A 20,283-nucleotide genomic window follows, 5' to 3' on the forward strand; every position below is an offset into this window, starting at 1 on the left:
CTAGAAGGAAAAAATGCCTGCACGCTCTTATTCTGGGGAGGGGGTGGGAATTTGGAAGCATGATAGGCAGGTTAGACCCCGCCTCCATCCCAGGGTCCCAGAGCCCGTGGGGCTGACAGGCGGCAGATCTGAAGCCCTCATCGCAGCAGCCCACTCCACTGGGCGGGGCGGGAGGCAGGGGTAGGGGTGCAGAGAAGCGACAGGGAAGAAAAGAAGACATGAAGCGTTCCCACCTCAGGGTGTTTGTTCTGTACGGTCCTCCAGAGATGAGAACACCAAGCGCGAAGTTCAGACTCGTTTTATCCCTGCGGTTTGATTCAAACTAAGAGAAGGGTTCTGTTTGTTTTCTCTCCCCGCTGGGAACTGTTTTCAGTGAAACTTCCATACGCGGGATATATTTATTGCTAAAGAGTGTCAAGTGTGCCGAATAGTCAGACCATGCAGTCACAGAAAGAAAACTGCCGCGGAGGAATGTGCGCCCAGACGGCGGCACCCGGGACCCTCCTTCGAACACACTTGTTTCTTTAACAGCTCTGTCCATAACATCTTTCCTTTCATTCCTTTCTTATAAACTCAAATAAGCCCTCGAAGTGCTAAATGTTTTTCCTTTGCTGGCCATCAATCGCAGCATGATTTTATCAAACATGAATTTTCCCTTAGCTCGCAGTTGCATGCAAGGGGAAGCTGGCAAAATAGAGAAGAGGTGGTTGTGTGGAGGGGGGCGGGGCGGGGGGCGCTTGTGCGTGTGTGTGTGTGTGGCGGGGAAGAGATCTGGCTACAAAAGTAACAAATGCTCCTTGTACAATATTTTGGAAATAGAGAAAGGTAAGAAAAAGAGAATAAAAACCAACCACATCCCTAGCAAATCAAAGATAACTGTTGTTAATATTTTGGTATTTAGTCTTTCTTGTTTCTCTCCATGTTTTTGTTAAGTGAGTTTTAGATCCCATGCTTTTCAGTCATTTTGCTGTTTTCACTTTATAAATAACCCTACAATCAACATATTTGTTCACACTTTTAAGTTATTTCCTTAGGAGAGGTTCCTAGATGTGGGTAGTATGAACTTAGTTTTTCATTTTTAGGACTCCTGATTCTTCTTACCAAATTGCCTAATTAACAAATGTAACTGCCTCTTGCAGCATCCGCCCCTCTGTGCTCTCACTGATGATTGAATGTTATTTATTTTTCAAATCTTTGATAATCTAGTAGGTGGAAAACAGTATCTCATTTTTGGTTGTTTCCCTGATTGCTAGTAATACTGAACGTTTTCACATGTTGATTAGCTCTTTCTATTCCCTCTTCTGTGAATTATCTATCCATGTCATTTACCTCTTTTCTATGATGAGAATATTTACCTGTTTCTATTTTTATCACAACTATTATTCCCAGTGTGCTGTTTTCCTTTTATTTTATGATGACTTTTTGATCTGCAAAGTTTTAAGTTTTCATATATTTCAAACCTGTGATCTTTTCCTTTGCAATTTTTTCCCACTGCTTTTATACTGAGAAAGTTTTCCTCATCTAGAGGCCAGGTTAATATCCACTTCCATTTTCTTGGTTGCTTTGAATTTTAAGATTGTTTAGTGCTTTGGAATTTAGTTGGGTATTTAGCATGGGGTGATGATCTAAACATTTTTGTTTGCAAATTGCAAGCCAGTTTTCCCCTTATCATTTGCTAGATAAACCCTATTTATATATAATGACTTTTTTTTTTTCTTTTTTTTTTTTGAGGTACGCGGGCCTCTCACTGCTGTGGCCTCTCCCGTTGCGGAGCACAGGCTCCGGATGCACAGGCTCAGCGGCCATGGCTCACGGGCCCAGCCGCTCCACGGCACGCGGGACCTTCCCGGACTGGGGCACGAACCCATGTCCCCTTCATCGGCAGGCAGACTCTCAACCACTGGGCCACCAGGGAAGCCCTGTATATAATGTCATGATTATCATAGTCTGTATTGAGTTCTTTTACATCCTAGGGGACCTTTCCAGGCTGTGATCTACTCTCTTCCCTTATTCTTACACTAAGGGCACACTTTTTCCCCCCAGTTCTTATAATATGTTCTAAAACCTAGTATTTCTTGTTTTCAAATTGTTCTCAGCTCTTCCTGCCTGTTTATTTTCCAGATGAATGGTAGAATCATTTTTGCAGAGTTCCAAAAACCTCCCTGTGGGGTTCCGATGAAAATTGCATTCAACTTATAAATTAATTGGGAAGAATTTGGCATCTTTACTACGCTCAGTCTTCCCATCCAGGAACACACATATGGACATTTAAAAATATCCTTTTGTAGGTCTCCATGGAATTTTGTAGTTTTCTTTATATAAATTCAACACATTTCTTATTAAGGTATTTAAAGATAATTTTATATATGGGGTGCGTTTTTTAATGGAATCTTTTTCCCCTTTAGTTTAGATCCACTATTTTTAATATCACTTTTTCCCGAATGACTGCCAAGTACTGACAGGAATCTAAGGGAAAAGCATATTTGTTTCTTTTCAAGCTTATAAACTCAGAGATTTAGAAGTAGAACTGACCTTAAATAAAACTTGTTTTTATATATGATAAAACTGGGGTCATGAAAAGTCAAATTTCTTTACAGATCATGTAACTTATTAGAAAAGTAGCTAAATAGATGAATACTTCCAAATGTCCATATTCTTTGTGTTGAGGACATATGAAACTTAACTGTCCAAAACAAAACCCACGATCTGCCCCCTTGTATTAATTTCCTATGGCTGCTGTAACGAATTACCCCAGACTTAGTGACTTAACACACATATGTTAGCTTTCCATACTAGAGGTTAGAAATCCAAAATGGGCCTCCCTGGGCCAAAATCAAGATGTCAGCTGGGCTGCATTACATCTAGAGGCTCTAGGGGAAAATCCATTTCCTCTCCTTTTCCAGCTTCTGGAGGCCACCTGCATTCCTTGGCTCATGGCACCTTCCTCCATTTTCAAAGCCAGCAGCTTAGCATCTTCCAATCTCTCTCTGACTCATTACTGAGTCTTCTACTTACTTCCGTCTTCCACCTTGAAAGATCCTTGAGATTACATTGGGCCCACCTGGATAATCTAGGATACTCTCCCATTTTAAGGTCAGTGGCCTTAATTCCATCTACAACCCTATCCCCCTTTTCCCATGGAACACAACCATACGTTCCAGGGATTAGGACATGGACATCTTTGGAGGGCCATTATTCTGCCTACCTCAGCAAGGATGAACTTTCAAAATGTATATTTAATCACATTAGCTCTCTTCTTGAAGCACTTTGGCAGCTTCCCATAGCTCTTTGGATTATAACCAGAATCCTTAAGTGGCCCACCAGGTCCTGAGCAGTTTCATTCCATTCATCCTCAGCCTCATTGGGCTCCATGCTCATCTCCACTCTGTACTCTGGCCACATTGCTTCTTCCGGTTCCTTGAATGTACTTGCTATCTCTTGCCATGAGGCCCTTGTGAATGCTGTCCCCTCTGCTGGGCAATTCGTCCCTGCCCTGTACTTCACCACCTTCTGTCTCTCCTCCAGGGCACTTAGCACACTGGTGCTTCTACTTTCTTGTAGAATTATTTAATTCTCTCCCTGGCTGAACTAAAAGCTGCAAGGAACTCTATTTCTTTTCTGCTCACCCCTACATCTTCAGAACGTAATGCACCTGGTCCATAGTGGCTCTTAGTGTGTGTCTGATGAATAAGTAAATGAACTCAAGAATCTATTTCTCAGAAAAAGCATTTTTAGTGAGTATGTTCATTGACACAGCTATAAAAGCAAAAAGACTGGGGCATTTCAAAAGTCCAACAAATAGGGGCTTCCCTGGTGGCACAGTGGTTGAGGGTCCGCCTGCCGATGCAGGAGACACGGGTTCGTGTCCCGGTCCGGGAGAATCCCACATGCCATGGAGCGGCTGGGCCCATGAGCCATGGCCGCTGAGCCTGCGCATCCAGAGCCTGTGCTCCGCAACGGGAGAGGCCACAACAGTGAGAGGCCCGCGTACCGAAAAAAAAAAAAAAAGTCCAACAAATAAGTCAATTATTATAATTCCATTTGATAAAATCATATACAGCCATTAAAAATGGAAATAATAGAGACTATAACAATGGGGGAAATGTTTATAGCACATTTAAAAGAGCAGAATACAGAATTTCTTACCCTAATCAGAAAGAAAAGTGCTACAATGATCATAGCAACTGGTTTAAGATCATGGGATGGTAAGCGATATTTCTTTTCTCTCATTTCCAAACTTTCCTATTCACATGTTCATACATACAGCACATGTTTCTTGAATGCCAGTGTGGGCGTCAGGCACTGCATCAAGTCTCAGAACAGCACAGTGAACAGCATGTATGTGGTCTCTGCCTACTGCAAGTTTACAGTCAAGTGAGGGGGAAAACTAGTAATCATATAACACAGGTGGTCCCGTATTCACGGACTATCACTGTATTTGAGAAAACATGGACTCCTTTACCACATGTGCACCATAGGCTAAAGAAAGTATTTGTAGTTTGGGTTCATCATCATCATGGCACTAAAAATTTTAATTGAGGGGGAAAATTGTAGGAATAGACCCATTTCCTTTAGTCTTTAGGCTTTGAAGGAGATTTCCTAAATTGTCTTTCCAGCCCTTAATCACCACTTTCCAAGACGTAGACTGTACATCCTACAAGGAAAACATCTGGGGAGGTGATGAACTTTTCCTGGTTACCTTAGTTCAACCACAGCAAAAAGATGTGTGCAGGTGGTCACGAGGTCACCATTGATGCCTGCTCAACACAAACTCATTCCCAAACAGTTAGTGCGTCCTCTGCACCCAATTCAAGGAAACTGGAAAAAACAGTTTTCCCAACATAAATTTTCTTGTTTTCATATTCTCATATTTATGTACTCTATGACTGTGCCTCTGTGCTTGAGCATGATGTAAATACTTAATTGGTTTAATAAATATCCTGAAATAGCCTCGTTGAGTTGTTACTAGAAGGGCACAAACATTTTACCTCACTTAGCCAGCACAGATCAACACTTAGTATCTTTAATGATGATCCGGATCTTTTTTAGTGGCTGAAATACTCCGTCATCAGTGATGTGGCCCTGCCTGTGGGCAGGAGAGACTAGATAATGGGTAGAAAACGTCACGCTGGTTGGGACCAGTAAGTTGAACCCCTGAAATCAGTATTGCTGTGGCCGTTTATGGGAGAGTCCAGTTTCTTCCCAAGGCTAAGAAGGGCCCCGCCCCTACCCCCCAACACACTCCTAATGTCCCTTGGTGATTTACGCATTACTGAAACCCTCCTTGAGCCAGCTTCTGTTCTCAGCCTGAGACCTCTGAAGGCAAATGTCATGCCAGCTTCCGGCACTGTGGTCACCCCGCTGGAGAGTGATTCTCAGTGCTGAGCGGGAGGGGAGAGGCCCGTCAGGATTGGGACGGGGGGTGTCGTGTACTTTGTGAGACCTCATTAAGCGGGGTGCATCCCCTCTTCTTCCCCCATCCCCATACCAGCCTTGGGAATTATTAGTTCAGGGATAGAAAAGGAGTCCTGTTTTCTAGCTGTTATGTGAAGAAGCCCTTCCAGGTCCCAGTCCTAAAATATCCCCTCTGCAGTTGCACTTGGAGTCCCTTGGTCTTAGCCTAGGATTTGATTAATTTGGCCATGTTCATTCTCTTTGCATTTCATAATTTTCTAAACACTTGCCATATGCCCTCTGAACTTTCATCTCTTTCCACTGAAATTCTGTTTCGACTGAAATTCTAAAAAAGCCCTCATGGTTATTCCATTTGGTGTGACTTTGTGATTATAAGTGGGCTTTATTAATAGACTACTTCTGATAATCTGAGGGAATTGTTTCATTATGAAGTGTTATTCATTTTTTATGTTGCTTATTATTGTCCACAAACCCAGAGGTTTTAAATGCTGAGAGTATGCTGTAAACAAAAACATAAATTTATTGCAATTATGAAGTAAGGCCAGATTTTCTATTGGCTCAGTGATGCATGTCATTGAGAACTGGCCTGAGATGTAAAATCTTATTTTCCCTAGGGGATTATTTAAAACTACAGTGTAAGCAGTTAAAAATCTTAATTTTTATAAATTCCTATACTCTCATTTAATGAAAAAAAAAACCACCCTGACATGATAGAATTTTAAAATATTGTTCCTCTACCAAGCTATATAGAGTTAATCCCTTGGATTACTGTGAGTCTCTGCTAGCACAGTATGAGAATATCTTTCAGGATCTGGCTGTGCCACAGTCCCTGGGGTGACTGTCAGGTCCTGTACACTCCTTTGAAATGTGAGTGCTTTTAATTAGATGGAGCAATGGATATTCTTTGTTTCTATATTATTATATTATTATCCTTCTCTTGCCAGAACTCCCAGTCCCGTCTCATTGCAAGGGAGGCTGGAAAATGTGGTTTAGCTACATTCTCAGGAAGAGAAGGAAATAAGTTTTGTTGAACACATAGCAGGCTCTGCCATGGAAACAGACTCCAGCCATTCCCAAATGGATAAATGGATAGTCAATGATCCCAGCTCCTTTTCCTACCAACCTGTTTATCCCCACCAATTTGAAATAAGCAAACAAAAAATTCCACAGTCCCCCATCATATATTATTAAAAATATATTCTTCTCGAATAAGCATTATCTGACAATTGGTGTTTTCTGACTCCGAGGAAGTATGCTTTTTAAAAAAGCAAGCTTCCTTTCTGACAGTGGCTGACAGCATTATTAGCAGGGCATTTATAAATGGCTTGATGTTTATAGTTCATATTTCAACTTCAACTCTATTTGTTGCATTAGCAAAATGAAGCTTATTAAGCTTTATTCTTTTAGTCCGTCTCTCCAAGCATCTGAACCCCCTAATACTCAGCTTTCTTTTTTTTTGCGGTATGCGGGCCTCTCACTGTTGTGGCCTCTCCCGTTGCGGAGCACAGGCTCCAGATGCGCAGGCCCAGCGGCCATGGCTCACGGGCCCAGCCGCTCCGCGGCACATGGGATCCTCCCAGACCGGGGCACGAACCCGTATCCCCTGCATCGGCAGGCGGACTCCCAACCACTGCGCCACCAGGGAGGCCCCTACTCAGCTTTCTTGTCTGGAAGTATGTAATCTTTCCTACATTACACTTGAAGGTTCAGCTCATTCCTAAACCTCCAATCAAGGATATGAACTTGTTGCTTTCAGAGAGGCCATGTCTGTTCATGGAGCCATTACGCCATCAGTTAAAGTGGTCAGAGTTCATTTTATTGCCTCCTTTGTGGAAGAACTTGTAGTGTAAATGCCTGTGTTATTGAAAACATAATTTTCCTCATCATTATGCTTTCTTTCTAGCCAGATCATAACCTGCTAGAAATCTATTGAGCATAGAGTGAAAAGCTCTTCAAAATAGCTGTTCTTAAGAGATTAAATGATTGCCATCTCTGTCCCATTTCTGTTATCTCATAATCAAGTTCAAGATGATACTAGATATCTCAGCTGAAGTGATTATCTATTTGAAATAGAAATGGTTTTATCTCCATTCATATTTCATACTATTGAAGGCAGGATCATTTTTTTTTCCCATTTACATTTATATATGTTTATGGTTCCTCTCACTGTTGTGGCCTCTCCCGTTGCGGAGCGCAGGCTCCGGACGCGCAGGCTCAGCAGCCATGGCTCACGGGCCCAGCCGCTCCGCGGCATGTGGGATCTTCTCGGACCGGGGCATGAACACGTGTCCCCTGCATTGGCAGGCGGACTCTCAACCACTGCGCCACCAGGGAAGCCCTCAACCTACTTTTTAAAGGCTAAAAATGGCTAACGGGGGTTGGCTTGCCTTTTTAGACTTCCAGTACAAAGACACTAGTTGTAGATTAAGATCCAGCATAGATTCATCAAAATGTACAGCTGTATCAAATCTTAGCAACCATAGCCGAGCAGCTTGACCAGAGAGAAGCTTGAGATTGACAGCTGCTGAGACACTTGCCCAGGGTCACCTAGCCTCGCCAAGACGAAAGCTCACTCCTAGGCCTTTTCTGGTGGATCACACTGCCTCCCTGCTGTATCCAGAGTAAGCCTCTTACACAGATATGGCGTGGGGAGAGAACGGAGGACCTAGTGACTCAAAAGTACAGGAACCAGATTTTTTATGATTAGCCCAAAGAGGCTCACTTTTGTTTTTGTTCTTTATCCTTAAAGCTGTCTGATCCATGCTATTTTCTTCCATCACAATTTCTCTTCCAGAGATTCAAACTGAGAAAAAAGATCATGTCACTATTTATTAGCAGTTCTGCTAAAACACTTGATAGAGAAGGAATATGAAACTCTTTGCCAGAAATGGGACTTTGGGCTATATGTTGATTGCATTTATCCACATGCACACAAGCAGTCAATAATCAGGCGTACTGAAAGTACATTCTTTCCTCCTTTTAAAATATCTCTAGCTTTACATAAGACTTCTCATTGTAAAAACCTAGTAAATAGGAAAAAGTGAGTCATTATTTATGGTTAATCGCTTTTGCCAGCTGTGACTGCATTTCACATCCATTTTTCTTTCTTTTTTCTTTTTCTTGGACTAGAGAATCTATCCTGTCACTCTTTAGGGAAAAACCATATCGGTCCCATCAATACCTTCTTTCAGCACATAATCACAGTAAGCCACTGTAAACAAAGATTTTTGTTGGATTACAGCAAGAAAGTAACTTCTTTAGAATGCAGAACTGTGGAGAATAATCCAGAATCTTGAGATAGCACCTAAAGAGAAAAATCTGAGTTATTTTAGGGTTTCTTTCAAAATGGAATAATTATTTCAAAAATATTGAATTTATGAGTGTCTACTTTATGTCTACCAAGTTCCAGATACTATAAGGTTTAGAAAAGATTTCAGATGGAATACCTGGCATGTCAGGACACTTTTATTTGCAAGTACCAGGAAATCCATTTCATACTTCCTTTAACAACCCAGGGAATTTATTGGATCAGGTGGCTAAGAGTTTTGAAATTGGGCATGCTTCAGGCCTGGTTGATTAGGCTCCAATTCACTCTAATTTTTCTGATTCTTCCCTTCACTGTGTATAGCTCCATTTTCAGGCTGATAATTGACGATGAAAAGCAGGTGCAAAAATTTTTGGATCAATAGCTCATAGAACTGTTGTGGACTTTGTACTCTTGTGGTAGGAAAAGGACCATTGTAATACCGTGTCACCTCTGCATCCCACCTGAAAGAGCTTCTCCTTTCTCAGCTCGCAAACAAAATTCCCAGGCTTCATTATGGTTGACCCAACTCTTTACCCATCAGCAGTAGTCAGAGGAGGAATGCCATGGACTAATTAACCAGCGAATCCTTAAACCAGTCACCACACTAAGGAGAGTGGGATTAAATCGGTTGGCTTAGGCCAGTTGGATCCCGCTTCTGGAGCTTGGGGTGGGGACCCATCCACCCAAATCACACAGCTGCTGAGTAGCACAGGGGATGGGGGCATAGATGCTGGGGAAGTAGCTGACAGCATCCACTGTGTCCTTCATCTCTCATCAGGCTGAGCCTGATCCTAATGAGGCCAAAGTTTTGCCTGGCTTGTGTCATTCTTCGTTCCTGGCCATCCTTTTATCCTCCACAGTTCATCCTAAATGGCCAATTCCACCACCTGCCCACAGCCAGTCCATAGCTGTACCTCTGCATCCAAGTGGCAGAAGAACTCTCTTATATTGAGGAATATATTGTCCTCACCTAAAGTCTAATAATACCATTTATTGTTGGCAGGCTAGATAGTATTAAGTAAGACATGCATATGATACAATGAAGAGAATGCTGCTCTCTTTTTCTGGTTGACTTTGGCATTTCAACTGCCTGGAACTTCAAACTTCAGAGCTCTTCTTAAAGGGAATATTTAATTTGCTCTAAAAATCATGTTCCAAATAGAAGAAACTGATCTGTTTCAATAGTGAGTTCCCTTTTACTTGAATGAGAATCTGATGTGACATGCTGTTGATGATGGCAATTTAAATGCCCCGTGAGAACTTCATCTCTCAAAATAAACTTTTCACTGTGTCAGCCTGGGATCTCTCTGAAAGCAGAGCTTTGGATGAGGGCTTACACTGGAGGTTGCTTGTTTGGGGCACAACCTTGGTGTGCAAGAGCGGAACAGGTAATGAAAGCAAACCAGTGCAAGGACCTCTTACCGCGGTTGTTACTTCTGTGAGCGACTCAGTCCCACCAGAACCTCCCATGAGCCGAGAGAACAACCTCAGAGGGACCGAGGGAAAGTGGTTATCCATTGACGCCTGTCCCCTCATTGGTCAAGGGTCACTTATGGGGTGTTAACTCCTTTTTTCATACTTCCGGGCTGTAAGGGTGAGGCCCCGCCCAGGTGATTCCAGGCAATCCCAGGTGAACAGCGGGAGGTACCTGGTGATGTGAGGCACCCCCAGCAAAGGCTGGAGCAAAAGATGGGTGGCGAGTGTGTGAGGCGGGGCACGAAGGGGGTGCAACACACACTAAAGGGAAGGCATCTGCCAGAGCCGTGTAGGAACCTGCAAAGGACCAGAAACCATCTACGTGGCTCTTTTGTCTTTCCTGGGTGTCTGAATGGCTTTTCTTTCTTTCTTTCTTTTAACATCTTTATTGGAGTATAATTTCTTTACAATGGTGTGTTCATTTCTGCTTTATAACAACACGTCTCTAAAAAGATAAAATTAATAAACACATCACCGACTGAATTGCTGTCGAGCCCTGCAGGACTCTCATCAACAAAGAGGCAAGCATGCCAGTGGGGAGAGCCGGCAGGGTCCTCAGAAGAGAAGGCTGCTTGCGGGCGGAGCTGTCAGCCTGGCATCTTCAATTGGCGGGTCCTCTCATGCCCAGCAGGGGCTCCTTGCTTGGAGGGTAATTTTTACTCTCACTCTTCAGTCAGTATGACGGCTTTGTCCCTAATATAATGGTAGTTCTGACTTTCCTTTAAATTATTCCGTAAAGAATCAGAGAGAAAGAGGGCCTCTCTCCCTTTTCCCTGCCCCCAAAATTCCACTCAGAAAACTTTTCTCATTTACATCTTTGCCTCCACATTAAATTTCTCATTCATGTTTCAGGTGAATCAAATGCGGTGTCAACTTTCAACACCCCGTGTAACTATCACAGTCACTCAAAATAATTGCCGACTGTCAGTGTATGTGCTGCGAACACAGATATGCCCGCCACTGGCTCTGTTAGCACCAGAAGAAGGCAGAGCTTGCCTTCTTCTCTGGGCTCCATTCAAAACCTTAGTGTCAGCGAGGCAGAGTGTTGAGGCAATTATCTGCTTAATCTGTCCAAGAAACATGTGCCTCTCTGCCCCGAAATCACTTGTTTAGAAAAAAGAAAAAAAAGTCTTTACAGCAATTTTCTAGTAAGTATAGATTTAGCTGGAATGTTCCAGAGAATTGCCTCCAACTTTGGCTCCTCTAGCTCAGTGGTTTTCAATCAGGGATGGTTTTGTCCCCCCAGGAGACACTTGGCAACCAGGGGAGACATTTTTGACTGTTATAGCCGGGGAGGCCAGGGGAGGGCCAGGGGAGAGTCCTACTGGCATCTAGTGGGTAGAAACCAAGGGTGCTGCTAAATATCCTACAGTGTGCAGGACAGCTCCCACAGCAAAGAATGATCCAGCCCAAAATGTCAACAGCACCGACACTGAGAAATCCTGCTCTAGCTGTTGAGGATTTATACATAAATAAGGTCACTTGTTTAGAAAATTCAGACCAAAAAGAAAAAGATATTCCTTCCTTCAGTTGAAAAAGAGATCAATATTAAAGACTATTTTAAGCTAAAATAACCCATAAGACGAGTTTGTGTTTAGCCTATAATCTTCAACTTCTGCCCAAATGAATATAGGTGTTTATAAGATTGTAGTTATATATAGTTTGTATTCTTGTTTCTACCTAAAAATGTCACTTTTATAGTCTTTACATCATTTTAATAGAGAATATTCCATTGTTTCAATTCCTCTCTCTTTGTTTCTTTCTTACCTTCCTTCTTTCCTTCTTCTTCTTCTTTTTTTTTTTTAAAGTAACTTGAGCAAAAGCACGCACTCTTTGAAATCTGGCTCTGGAGACCTGGCTATGGGGCACTCTTGAATTATTATTTTTATTTTAAAAAAATTTACTTTTATTTATTTATTTTTGGCTGCATTGGGTCTTTGTTGCTGCACATGGGCTTTCTCTAGTTGCAGTGAGCGGGACTACTCTTTGTTGCGGTGCGTGGGCTACTCCTTGTGGTGGCTTCTCTTGTTGCGGAGCATGGGCTCTAGGTACACAGCTTCAGTAGTTGTGGCTCACGGGGTCCACAGTGCAGGCTCAGTAGTTGTGCTGCACAGGCTTAGTTGCTCTGCAGCACGTGAGATCTTCTCAGACCAGGGCTTGAACCCATGTCCCCTGTATTGGCAGGAGGATTCTTAACAACTGTGCCACCAGGGAAGCCCATCTTGAATTATTTTACAACAAAAATTATTTTCAAAACATTACAAGAAATTGTTATGATGTAAATTTACTATTTGTGAGAAACATTTGCTATTTATGTATTTTTAAAATTTAAAAACAACCTATGTTTTTCTTTAGAATGTAATATTAGAGCAGCATTGGTGCTGAGCTTAATAAAAAAATTCATAGTGTGAAACCCTGGCTACTTCAAGGTGGGGACCACTTAGCCTCTAGGTCACAGGAACATATCTAGTCTGGGCTAAGTCCACACTGCATCACAAAAGGAAAGAGTATCTCTGGGCTTTCTATCCTGTTCCATTGATCTATATTTCTGTTTTTGTGCCAGTACCATACTGTCTTGATTACTGTAGCTTTGTAGCATAGTCTGAAGTCAGGGAGCCTGATTCCTCCAGCTCCGTTTTTCTTTCTCAAGATTGCTTTGGCTATTTGGGGTCTTCTGTGTTTCCATACAAATTGTGAATTTTTTTGTTCTAGTACTGTGAAAAATGCCAGTGGTAGTTTGATAGGGATTTCATTGAATCTGTAGATTGCTTTGGGTAGTATAGTCATTTTCACAATGTTGATTCTTCCAATCCAAGAACATGGTATATCTCTCCATCTATTTGTATCATCTTTAATTTCTTTCATCAATGTCTTATAATTTTCTACATACAGGTCTTTTGTCTCCTTAGGTTTATTCCTAGATATTTTATTCTTTTTGTTGCAATGGTAAATGGGAGTGTTTTCTTAATTTCACTTTCAGATATTTCATCATTAGTGTATAGGAATGCAAGAGATTTCTGTGCATTAATTTTGTATCCTGCTCCTTTACCAAATTCGTTGATTAGCTCTAGTAGTTTTCTGGTAGCATCTTTAGGATTCTCTATGTATAGTATCATGTCATCTGCAAACAGTGACAGCTTTACTTCTTTTCCAATTTGGATTCCTTTTATTTCTTTTTCTTCTCTGATTTCTGTGGCTAAAACTTCCAAAACTAGGTTGAATAATAGTGGTGAGAGTGGGCAACCTTGTTTTGTTCCTGATTTTAGTGGAAATGGTTTCAGTTTTTCACCACTGAGGACGATGTTGGCTGTGGGTTTGTCATATATGGCCTTTATGATGTGGAGGAAAGTTCCCTCTGTGCCTACTTTCTGGAGGGTTTTTATCAAAAATTGGTGTTGAATTTTGTCGAAAGCTTTTTCTGCATCTATTGAGATGATCATATGGTTTTTCTCCTTCAATTTGTTAATATGGTGTATCACATTGATTGATTTGTGTATATTGAAGAATCCTTGCATTCCTAGGATAAACCCCACTTGATCATGGTGTATGATCCTTTTAACGTGCTGTTGGATTCTGTTTGCTAGTATTTTGTTGAGGATTTTTGCATCTATGTTCATCAGTGATATTGGCCTGTAGTTTTCTTTCTTTGTGACATCTTTGTCTGGTTTTGGTATCAGGGTGATGGTGGCCTCGTAGAATGAATTTGGGAGTGTTCCTCCCTCTGCTATATTTTGGAAGAGTTTGAGAAGGATAGGTGTTAGGCCTTCTCTAAATGTTTGATAGAATTCGCCTGTGAAGCCATCTGATGCTGGGCTTTTGTTTGTTGGAAGATTTTTAATCACAGTTTCAATTTCAGTGCTTGTGATCTTTGATAAAGGAGGCAAGAATATACAGTAGAGAAAAGACAGCCTCTTCAATAAGTGGTGCTGGGAAAACTGGACAGGTACACGTAAAAGAATGAAATTAGAACACTCCCTAACACCATACACAAAAATAAACTCAAAATGGATTAAAGACCTAAATGTAAGGCCAGACACTATCAAACTCTTAGAGGAAAACATAGGCAGAACACTCTATGACATAAATCACAGCAAGATCCTTTTTGACCCACCTCCTAGAGAAATGGAAATAAAAACAAAAATAAACAAATGAGACCTAATGAAACTTCAAAGCTTTTGCACAGCAAAGGAAACCATAAACAAGATGAAAAGACAACTCTCAGAATGGGATAAAATATTTGCAAATGAAGCAACTGACAAAGGATTAATCTCCAAAATTTACAAGCAGCTCATGCAGCTCAATATCAAAAAAACAAACAACCCAATCCAAAAATGGGCAGAAGACCTAAATAGACATTTCTCCAAAGGAGATGTACAGACTGCCAACAAACACTTAAAAGAAAGCTCAACATCGTTAATCATTAGAGAAATGCAAATCAAAACTACAATGCGACATCATTTCACACCGGTCAGAATGGCCATCATCAAAAAATCTACAAACAATAAATGCAGGAGACGGTGTGGAGAAAAGGGAACCCTCTTGCACTGTTGGTGGGAATGTAAATTGATACAGCCACTATGGAGAACAGTATGGAGGTTCCTTAAAAAACTAAAAATAGAACTACCGTACAACCCAGCAATCCCACTACTGGGCATATACCCTGAGAAAACCATAATTCAAAAAGAGTCATGTACCAAAATGTTCATCGCAGCTCTATTGCCAGTAGCCAGGACATGGAAGCAACCTAAGTGTCCATCAACAGATGAATGGATAAAGAAGAGGTGGCAGATGTATACAATGGAATATTACTCACCCATTAAAAGAAACGAAATTGAGTTATTTGTAGTGAGGTGGATGGACCTACAGTCTGTCATACAGAGGGAAGTAAGTCAGAAAGAGAAAAACAAATACCGTATGCTAACACATATATATGGAATCTTAAAAAAAAAATGGTCATGAAGAACCTAAGGACAAGACGGGAATAAAGACACAGACCTACTAGAGAATGGACTTGAGGTTATGGGGAGGGGGATGGGTAAGCTGTGACAAAGTGAGAGAGTGGCATGGACATATATACACTACCAAATGTAAAATAAATAGCTAGTGGGAAGCAGCCGCATAGCACAGGGAGATCAGCTGGGTGCTTTGTGACCACCTAGAGGCGTGAAATAGGGAGGGTAGGAGGAAGGGAGACGCAAGTGGGAAGAGATATGGGGACATATGTATATGTATAACTGATTCACTTTGTTATGAAGCAGAAACTAACACACCATTGTAAAGCAATTATACTCCAATAAAGATGTTTAAAAAAAAAAAAGGAAAGAGCAGAATCTTGCTTAACAAATCAGGATGTAATGAGACAAATGCTAAAGCTCATGGTGATAAAAGTAATTATAACCACTTATCTGATGAGTCAAAAAATGTTCGTATTTTAACAGATATGAAAACTATCGGAATTCAGCTGATTGGACAGAGTCTAGTCCTGCCTGAAATTCTCAGTGTATCCCATTGTCACCCTGGGTCTTCTGCCCTTTGAAGTCCAGATAGTATTGCCTGGGACTCCCATTCCATATCCTGTGGAATTTTAAAGCACTTCCTAGGTTGTTGCAAATTTTTGGAAGGCCTGTGGCTCTGAGTTCTCACCTCTCTAATTCAGTTGAGGGTCATCTTACCGTACCCCACTTTTGTTGCTCCCTACTGCTCCCGCTGAGACAGAACTCATCTCCAGTGCCGAACCAGCACACACTCCCCAAACGCACCATCCCCCCTTAGACTGTGTGCCTGTCAAGCCCTTGGTGAAGATAAAGGAGAGGTTATAACACGCAACACGAACAACTTCAGAGCACACAGTAAACGTAGCAGTTAATTAAAGGACCTTTGATCACTGGGACCTTTTTCTTGGGCCAGTTCCCATCGTATAGCATCCCAGCCTCCTCCCTACCCCTCAGTAGCCCTTCTCCCTGCATCCTGTCTTATCTTGCTCATCATCTCCTTCCTCCCAGATGGTCCTATGTTGTTCACACTGAGTTACACAGAGCAGTTCAGCTGTCTTCAGTCCGTACTCCCCAAATCAATTCCAGCTCTCCCTTTGCATCTCAAAACCAAGCAAACCAAAAAGCCTTTAATTTAACTGGATTTACATGTCTAGAAAGCAGTTATTGTTGTTCATAGCAATTTATTTTCCTCTCGTCCATCTGTATAAACTTTGTTCATTCCTTTAAAAAGACAGTTGTGAAATATAAGCCTGTAGGTATGTGTGTATATATGCATATGTCTATATCTATGTCTATAGCCACATGTCCAGTAAAAGAGCAGTTAGTTAAGTGGCTTCAAGTGCTTGGACTTCAGCTACAGGGCAGGTTAGACACAGATGTGTCCAGTGCTCTTTCTTGGTTTCCAGTTTCCAGCTCTTTATCTCTAAATTGTTCAGCCTGACACTCAAGGGGTTCCTTCCATTCAGAGTCCATGTCTTACTTGGTCTCTCTGTACCTGGTCTGTATTTACAAAATGCAGTCGAGCATGGAGACCACAATTGACCGTTCCTTATTGGTCCCTGAGTGATGGCTCCTAGGTGCCTTCTTCAGTGTGTTATTATTTCTCTGGCTAGTATTTTAGACTCTATAAAAACAGTGATGATATACTTTCTTTAATCCCCGCAAACCTCCTGGGAGGCAGTAGATATTCCAAAATGTTGTCCACTGTTTCCCCAGATTCATTTACTCCACAAATTCATTCACTCTGCAAACATTCATTACCTGCTATGGGCTAAGAAGTGGGGACACAGCAGCAAACAAGAGAAAGTTCTTGCCTTCCCAGAGTTTATTTCTAGTTGGAGTGACGGTGGTGGAATATTTCAGTGCTGAATGTATGTTGGTGACACCAAGACAGCACACTCTAGTTTCATAAGGAGAGTATACTCCTTTTAGGGTTAAACACTGTAAACAGAAACAATGAATGACGTTGTCTTCTAATGACGTTTTCTTCATCTCCTCAGCACACCACTAATTCTACCCACCTGCCACATCTGCTCATCCATTACATGGTGACTTGAGTGTGGGTGCTGTGAAACTTTCCTTCTTTGGAATAATTCCGTCTGCAATGAAAAACAGTATTTTAGCTTTTAAAATTATAGCTCTGAAATGTGAATTTCCCTTTCATTCTCCTTGAGATGACCATATATATATGTGATGAGGAAGAAAAGTTGAAGACAGTATTTTACCATGTCTCATTCTAAATATAAACATGATGTTCCTCCATTCATTATAAAAACGCCACTCCAAGCCTTATGAATAAACTTTTCCATTTTAATACCTCTTGGTTATACTGTGCCCATTTTATGATGAGAAGCTTTGGCAAAGGCAGCAAGAAAAATAAGAAGTTAATGGAGTTACAATAAAGTTATTTACTGAGAAAATCAGGCAAAAGGATTTCCTTTTCTACAAGCATTCAGCATCTCAATAAGTGAATAAACACACACACACACACACACACACACACACACACACATATATATATATCAGAAACCGTTTATTCTAAATATTACTTTTCTAGGTTATCCACTTAACTCACCCTATGAGATTTATAGTTCAATCATACCAGTTCAGAGTGGGAAGAAAAAAGGCCATTTGTCTAATCCAATTCCTTGAGAAAAAATACGTAGGCAATATTAAGAATCTTCAATTATCTAATTTAATAGAAGGCATGATTTATACTCTGTAATCAGTAACATGTGATACTGATTATTTCTAATCCCTTAGAAGAGATCCGACATTCTGCTTTTGGTCCTGTATAGCATGAAATCGTCATGTATATTTTACCAAAAGAAGTAACAGGAATAATCGCCCCTACAGTCTGCAGTCATTTTATATGAACCTACTGCAACATGGTGTTGCCCTGGGGCAGAAAAGTAGGGATTTTCTCTACTTCAAAAGAATGAAAAATTATTATCACTCTATCCAGTACCATTATAGACTTCAGAGACTTTGGCATGAAATATTCAGAAAGTTTATTTTAGAATTCAATATTTTAAAAGCCTGCTTTAAAGCTATTACGGTGATTAGTGGCTTTGTTACTTGGGCCAGTCCTTGCTTTAAAAAGCCCTATGTCATGGTTAATACCATTTGCTGTTTCAACAAAATATAATTTGCACCAACCCAATAAGGCAAATAAGGCACATAATGCATTGTCTTAGAGTGCCCCCCCAAGAGGAATTGGAACCACAACTCATCAGTTATCTTTCAAACACACTCTTTTTTTTTTTTTTTTTTGCGGTACGCGGGCCTCTCACCGTTGTGGCCTCTCCCGTTGCGGAGCACAGGCTCCGGACGCGCAGGCTCAGCGGCCATGGCTCACGGGCCCAGCCGCTCCGCGGCATGTGGGATCCTCCCAGACCGGGGCACGAACCCGTGTCCCCTGCATCGGCAGGCAGACTCTCAACCACTGCGCCACCAGGGAAGCCCCAAACACACTCTTAAACATTGCTTTCACTGGTAGCAGTTGAATGTACTGTGTATGCCATGATATTGTCCTTCTGCTATGTGTTGTCTTAACCAGGTGGAATGGGTGCCATTCCTCTGCTCCCTGTTCAAGGAGCAATGCCCCTGTCTCAGTGGCTCTAGGGACACACACGGACAACCCAGCTGAGGCCGCCCACACCCTCTGCTGACCAGCCAGAGGCTCACATCTTCACCTCTCTCCATAGGAGTCAGAAAAGCTTATCAGGTGTTCGTGAGGAATTAACCAAGCTTCCGAGGCCATGAATGAAGCCAGTGAAAACTTCCGGAGCTTGAGTTAGCTGCATGGGAATTGCAACACAACCGCTTCTCTCTGGACCATCCTATGTACATAAGGAGACATGTGGAATAGAGTATAGAGCCCTGGTTTGGGAATTTAACAATCATGATTTGAATTTCAAGTCTGGTTACTTATCAGCAACATGATCCTTCAGAAACCACTGAACCCCTTTAGGTTCAATGTCTGTAAAATGGACCCATCCTGGCATCTGTGCACAGATTCGATGAGACAGGTGATGTAAAGACAGTGCAAGGCAGGGTGTCAGTCACTGTTCCCATCATTATTATTTACTCCCAAATGTTTTTCTTATCTCTTAATTCTTTATTCCACACTTCTGTTGTGTAATGTGTGAAAGGAAAATCAAAATGGAGTTGGTGTTGCTAAGAGAGTTCTCTAAAATGGAGCCAGGAGACCATTAAGGAAGTGTGACTTCTGCACATCAGAATCTTTTGTCCTGATGACGTCATCCAGAACACCTTCCAGAAACGCAAAATATTTACTGGACCCTTACCTTAAAACAACGTGTGATTCCTCAAGGGCAAATCTTCTCTAACTTGAGTCAGAGTCAGTCACAGATTTCACCAGGCAACTTTTAACAACCCCGTGGCTTTTCGTCTCTTCCTCAGAACACTCTTTTGGGGTTACCCGAATTTGTATCTCCCAAATTGTAATTCTTCAGACCCTAAATAAACTCTTTTCTTTGCAGCCTCCTGCGTTGTGTTTTTGGTTGACAAATGCATGTCTATTTATTGATACGTCACAGAAAGGATTTGCAGGATGACTAGAAAAACCATCACTCCTGCCTTTTTTAATATAACCTGTGCATTTGATGACATTCCTTTAAATGTATTGAATATATTATTTCTGTAGGTTTTAATTAATAACTTTTCCTTTCCTCCACACCTTATGTATTATCAAGGAAAAAAAAAGAGATAAGCATCAACCTCAGCCTTCAAGTAGATAAAATAGGTGCCTCTCACATAGACATGAAAAGAAATGAAGATTCTGATGTGCTCTTGATGCATAAGGTGAGACGAAACTAACCTGTAAATAACTTTCTGTTTCATTTTCCAGGGAAGTCGATCAAGACTCAGATGGTCACGTCAGCTTTAAAGACTTCGAATATGCCATGAACTATGGACAAAGGTAAGCCTAACTATTGTGTGCTGCTTTTGGCAACCTGTGGGGGGACCAAAATAGATTGTGATATATTTAGATGTCGAATCCCACTCTACCGATGATGTCATGCTGCATACCTTCCATTGCTTAAGCTCTTCATCATGGTTCTCAGA

At 41.5% G+C, this 20,283-nt stretch overlaps 1 protein-coding gene across 4 annotated transcripts in view; it reads left to right on the top strand.

Annotated features, from left to right (window-relative positions):
- The window catches only part of EFCAB11 (EF-hand calcium binding domain 11), a 162,097-nt gene that overhangs the window by 133,421 nt on the left and 8,393 nt on the right, over positions 1 to 20,283 (top strand). For 3 of the 4 annotated variants that reach the window (XM_060097952.1, XM_060097947.1, XM_060097946.1), the window contains exon 6: positions 20,066 to 20,137. In XM_060097952.1, the coding sequence (XP_059953935.1) occupies positions 20,066 to 20,137 (72 nt within the window). Of the gene's footprint in view, positions 1 to 20,065; positions 20,142 to 20,283 lie in introns of those variants that run through there. The other variant, XM_060097948.1, reaches the window with a different exon arrangement.

The sequence above is a fragment of the Mesoplodon densirostris genome, chromosome 4, assembly GCF_025265405.1.
Source record: "Mesoplodon densirostris isolate mMesDen1 chromosome 4, mMesDen1 primary haplotype, whole genome shotgun sequence".
NCBI classification, from domain to species: domain Eukaryota; kingdom Metazoa; phylum Chordata; class Mammalia; order Artiodactyla; family Ziphiidae; genus Mesoplodon; species Mesoplodon densirostris.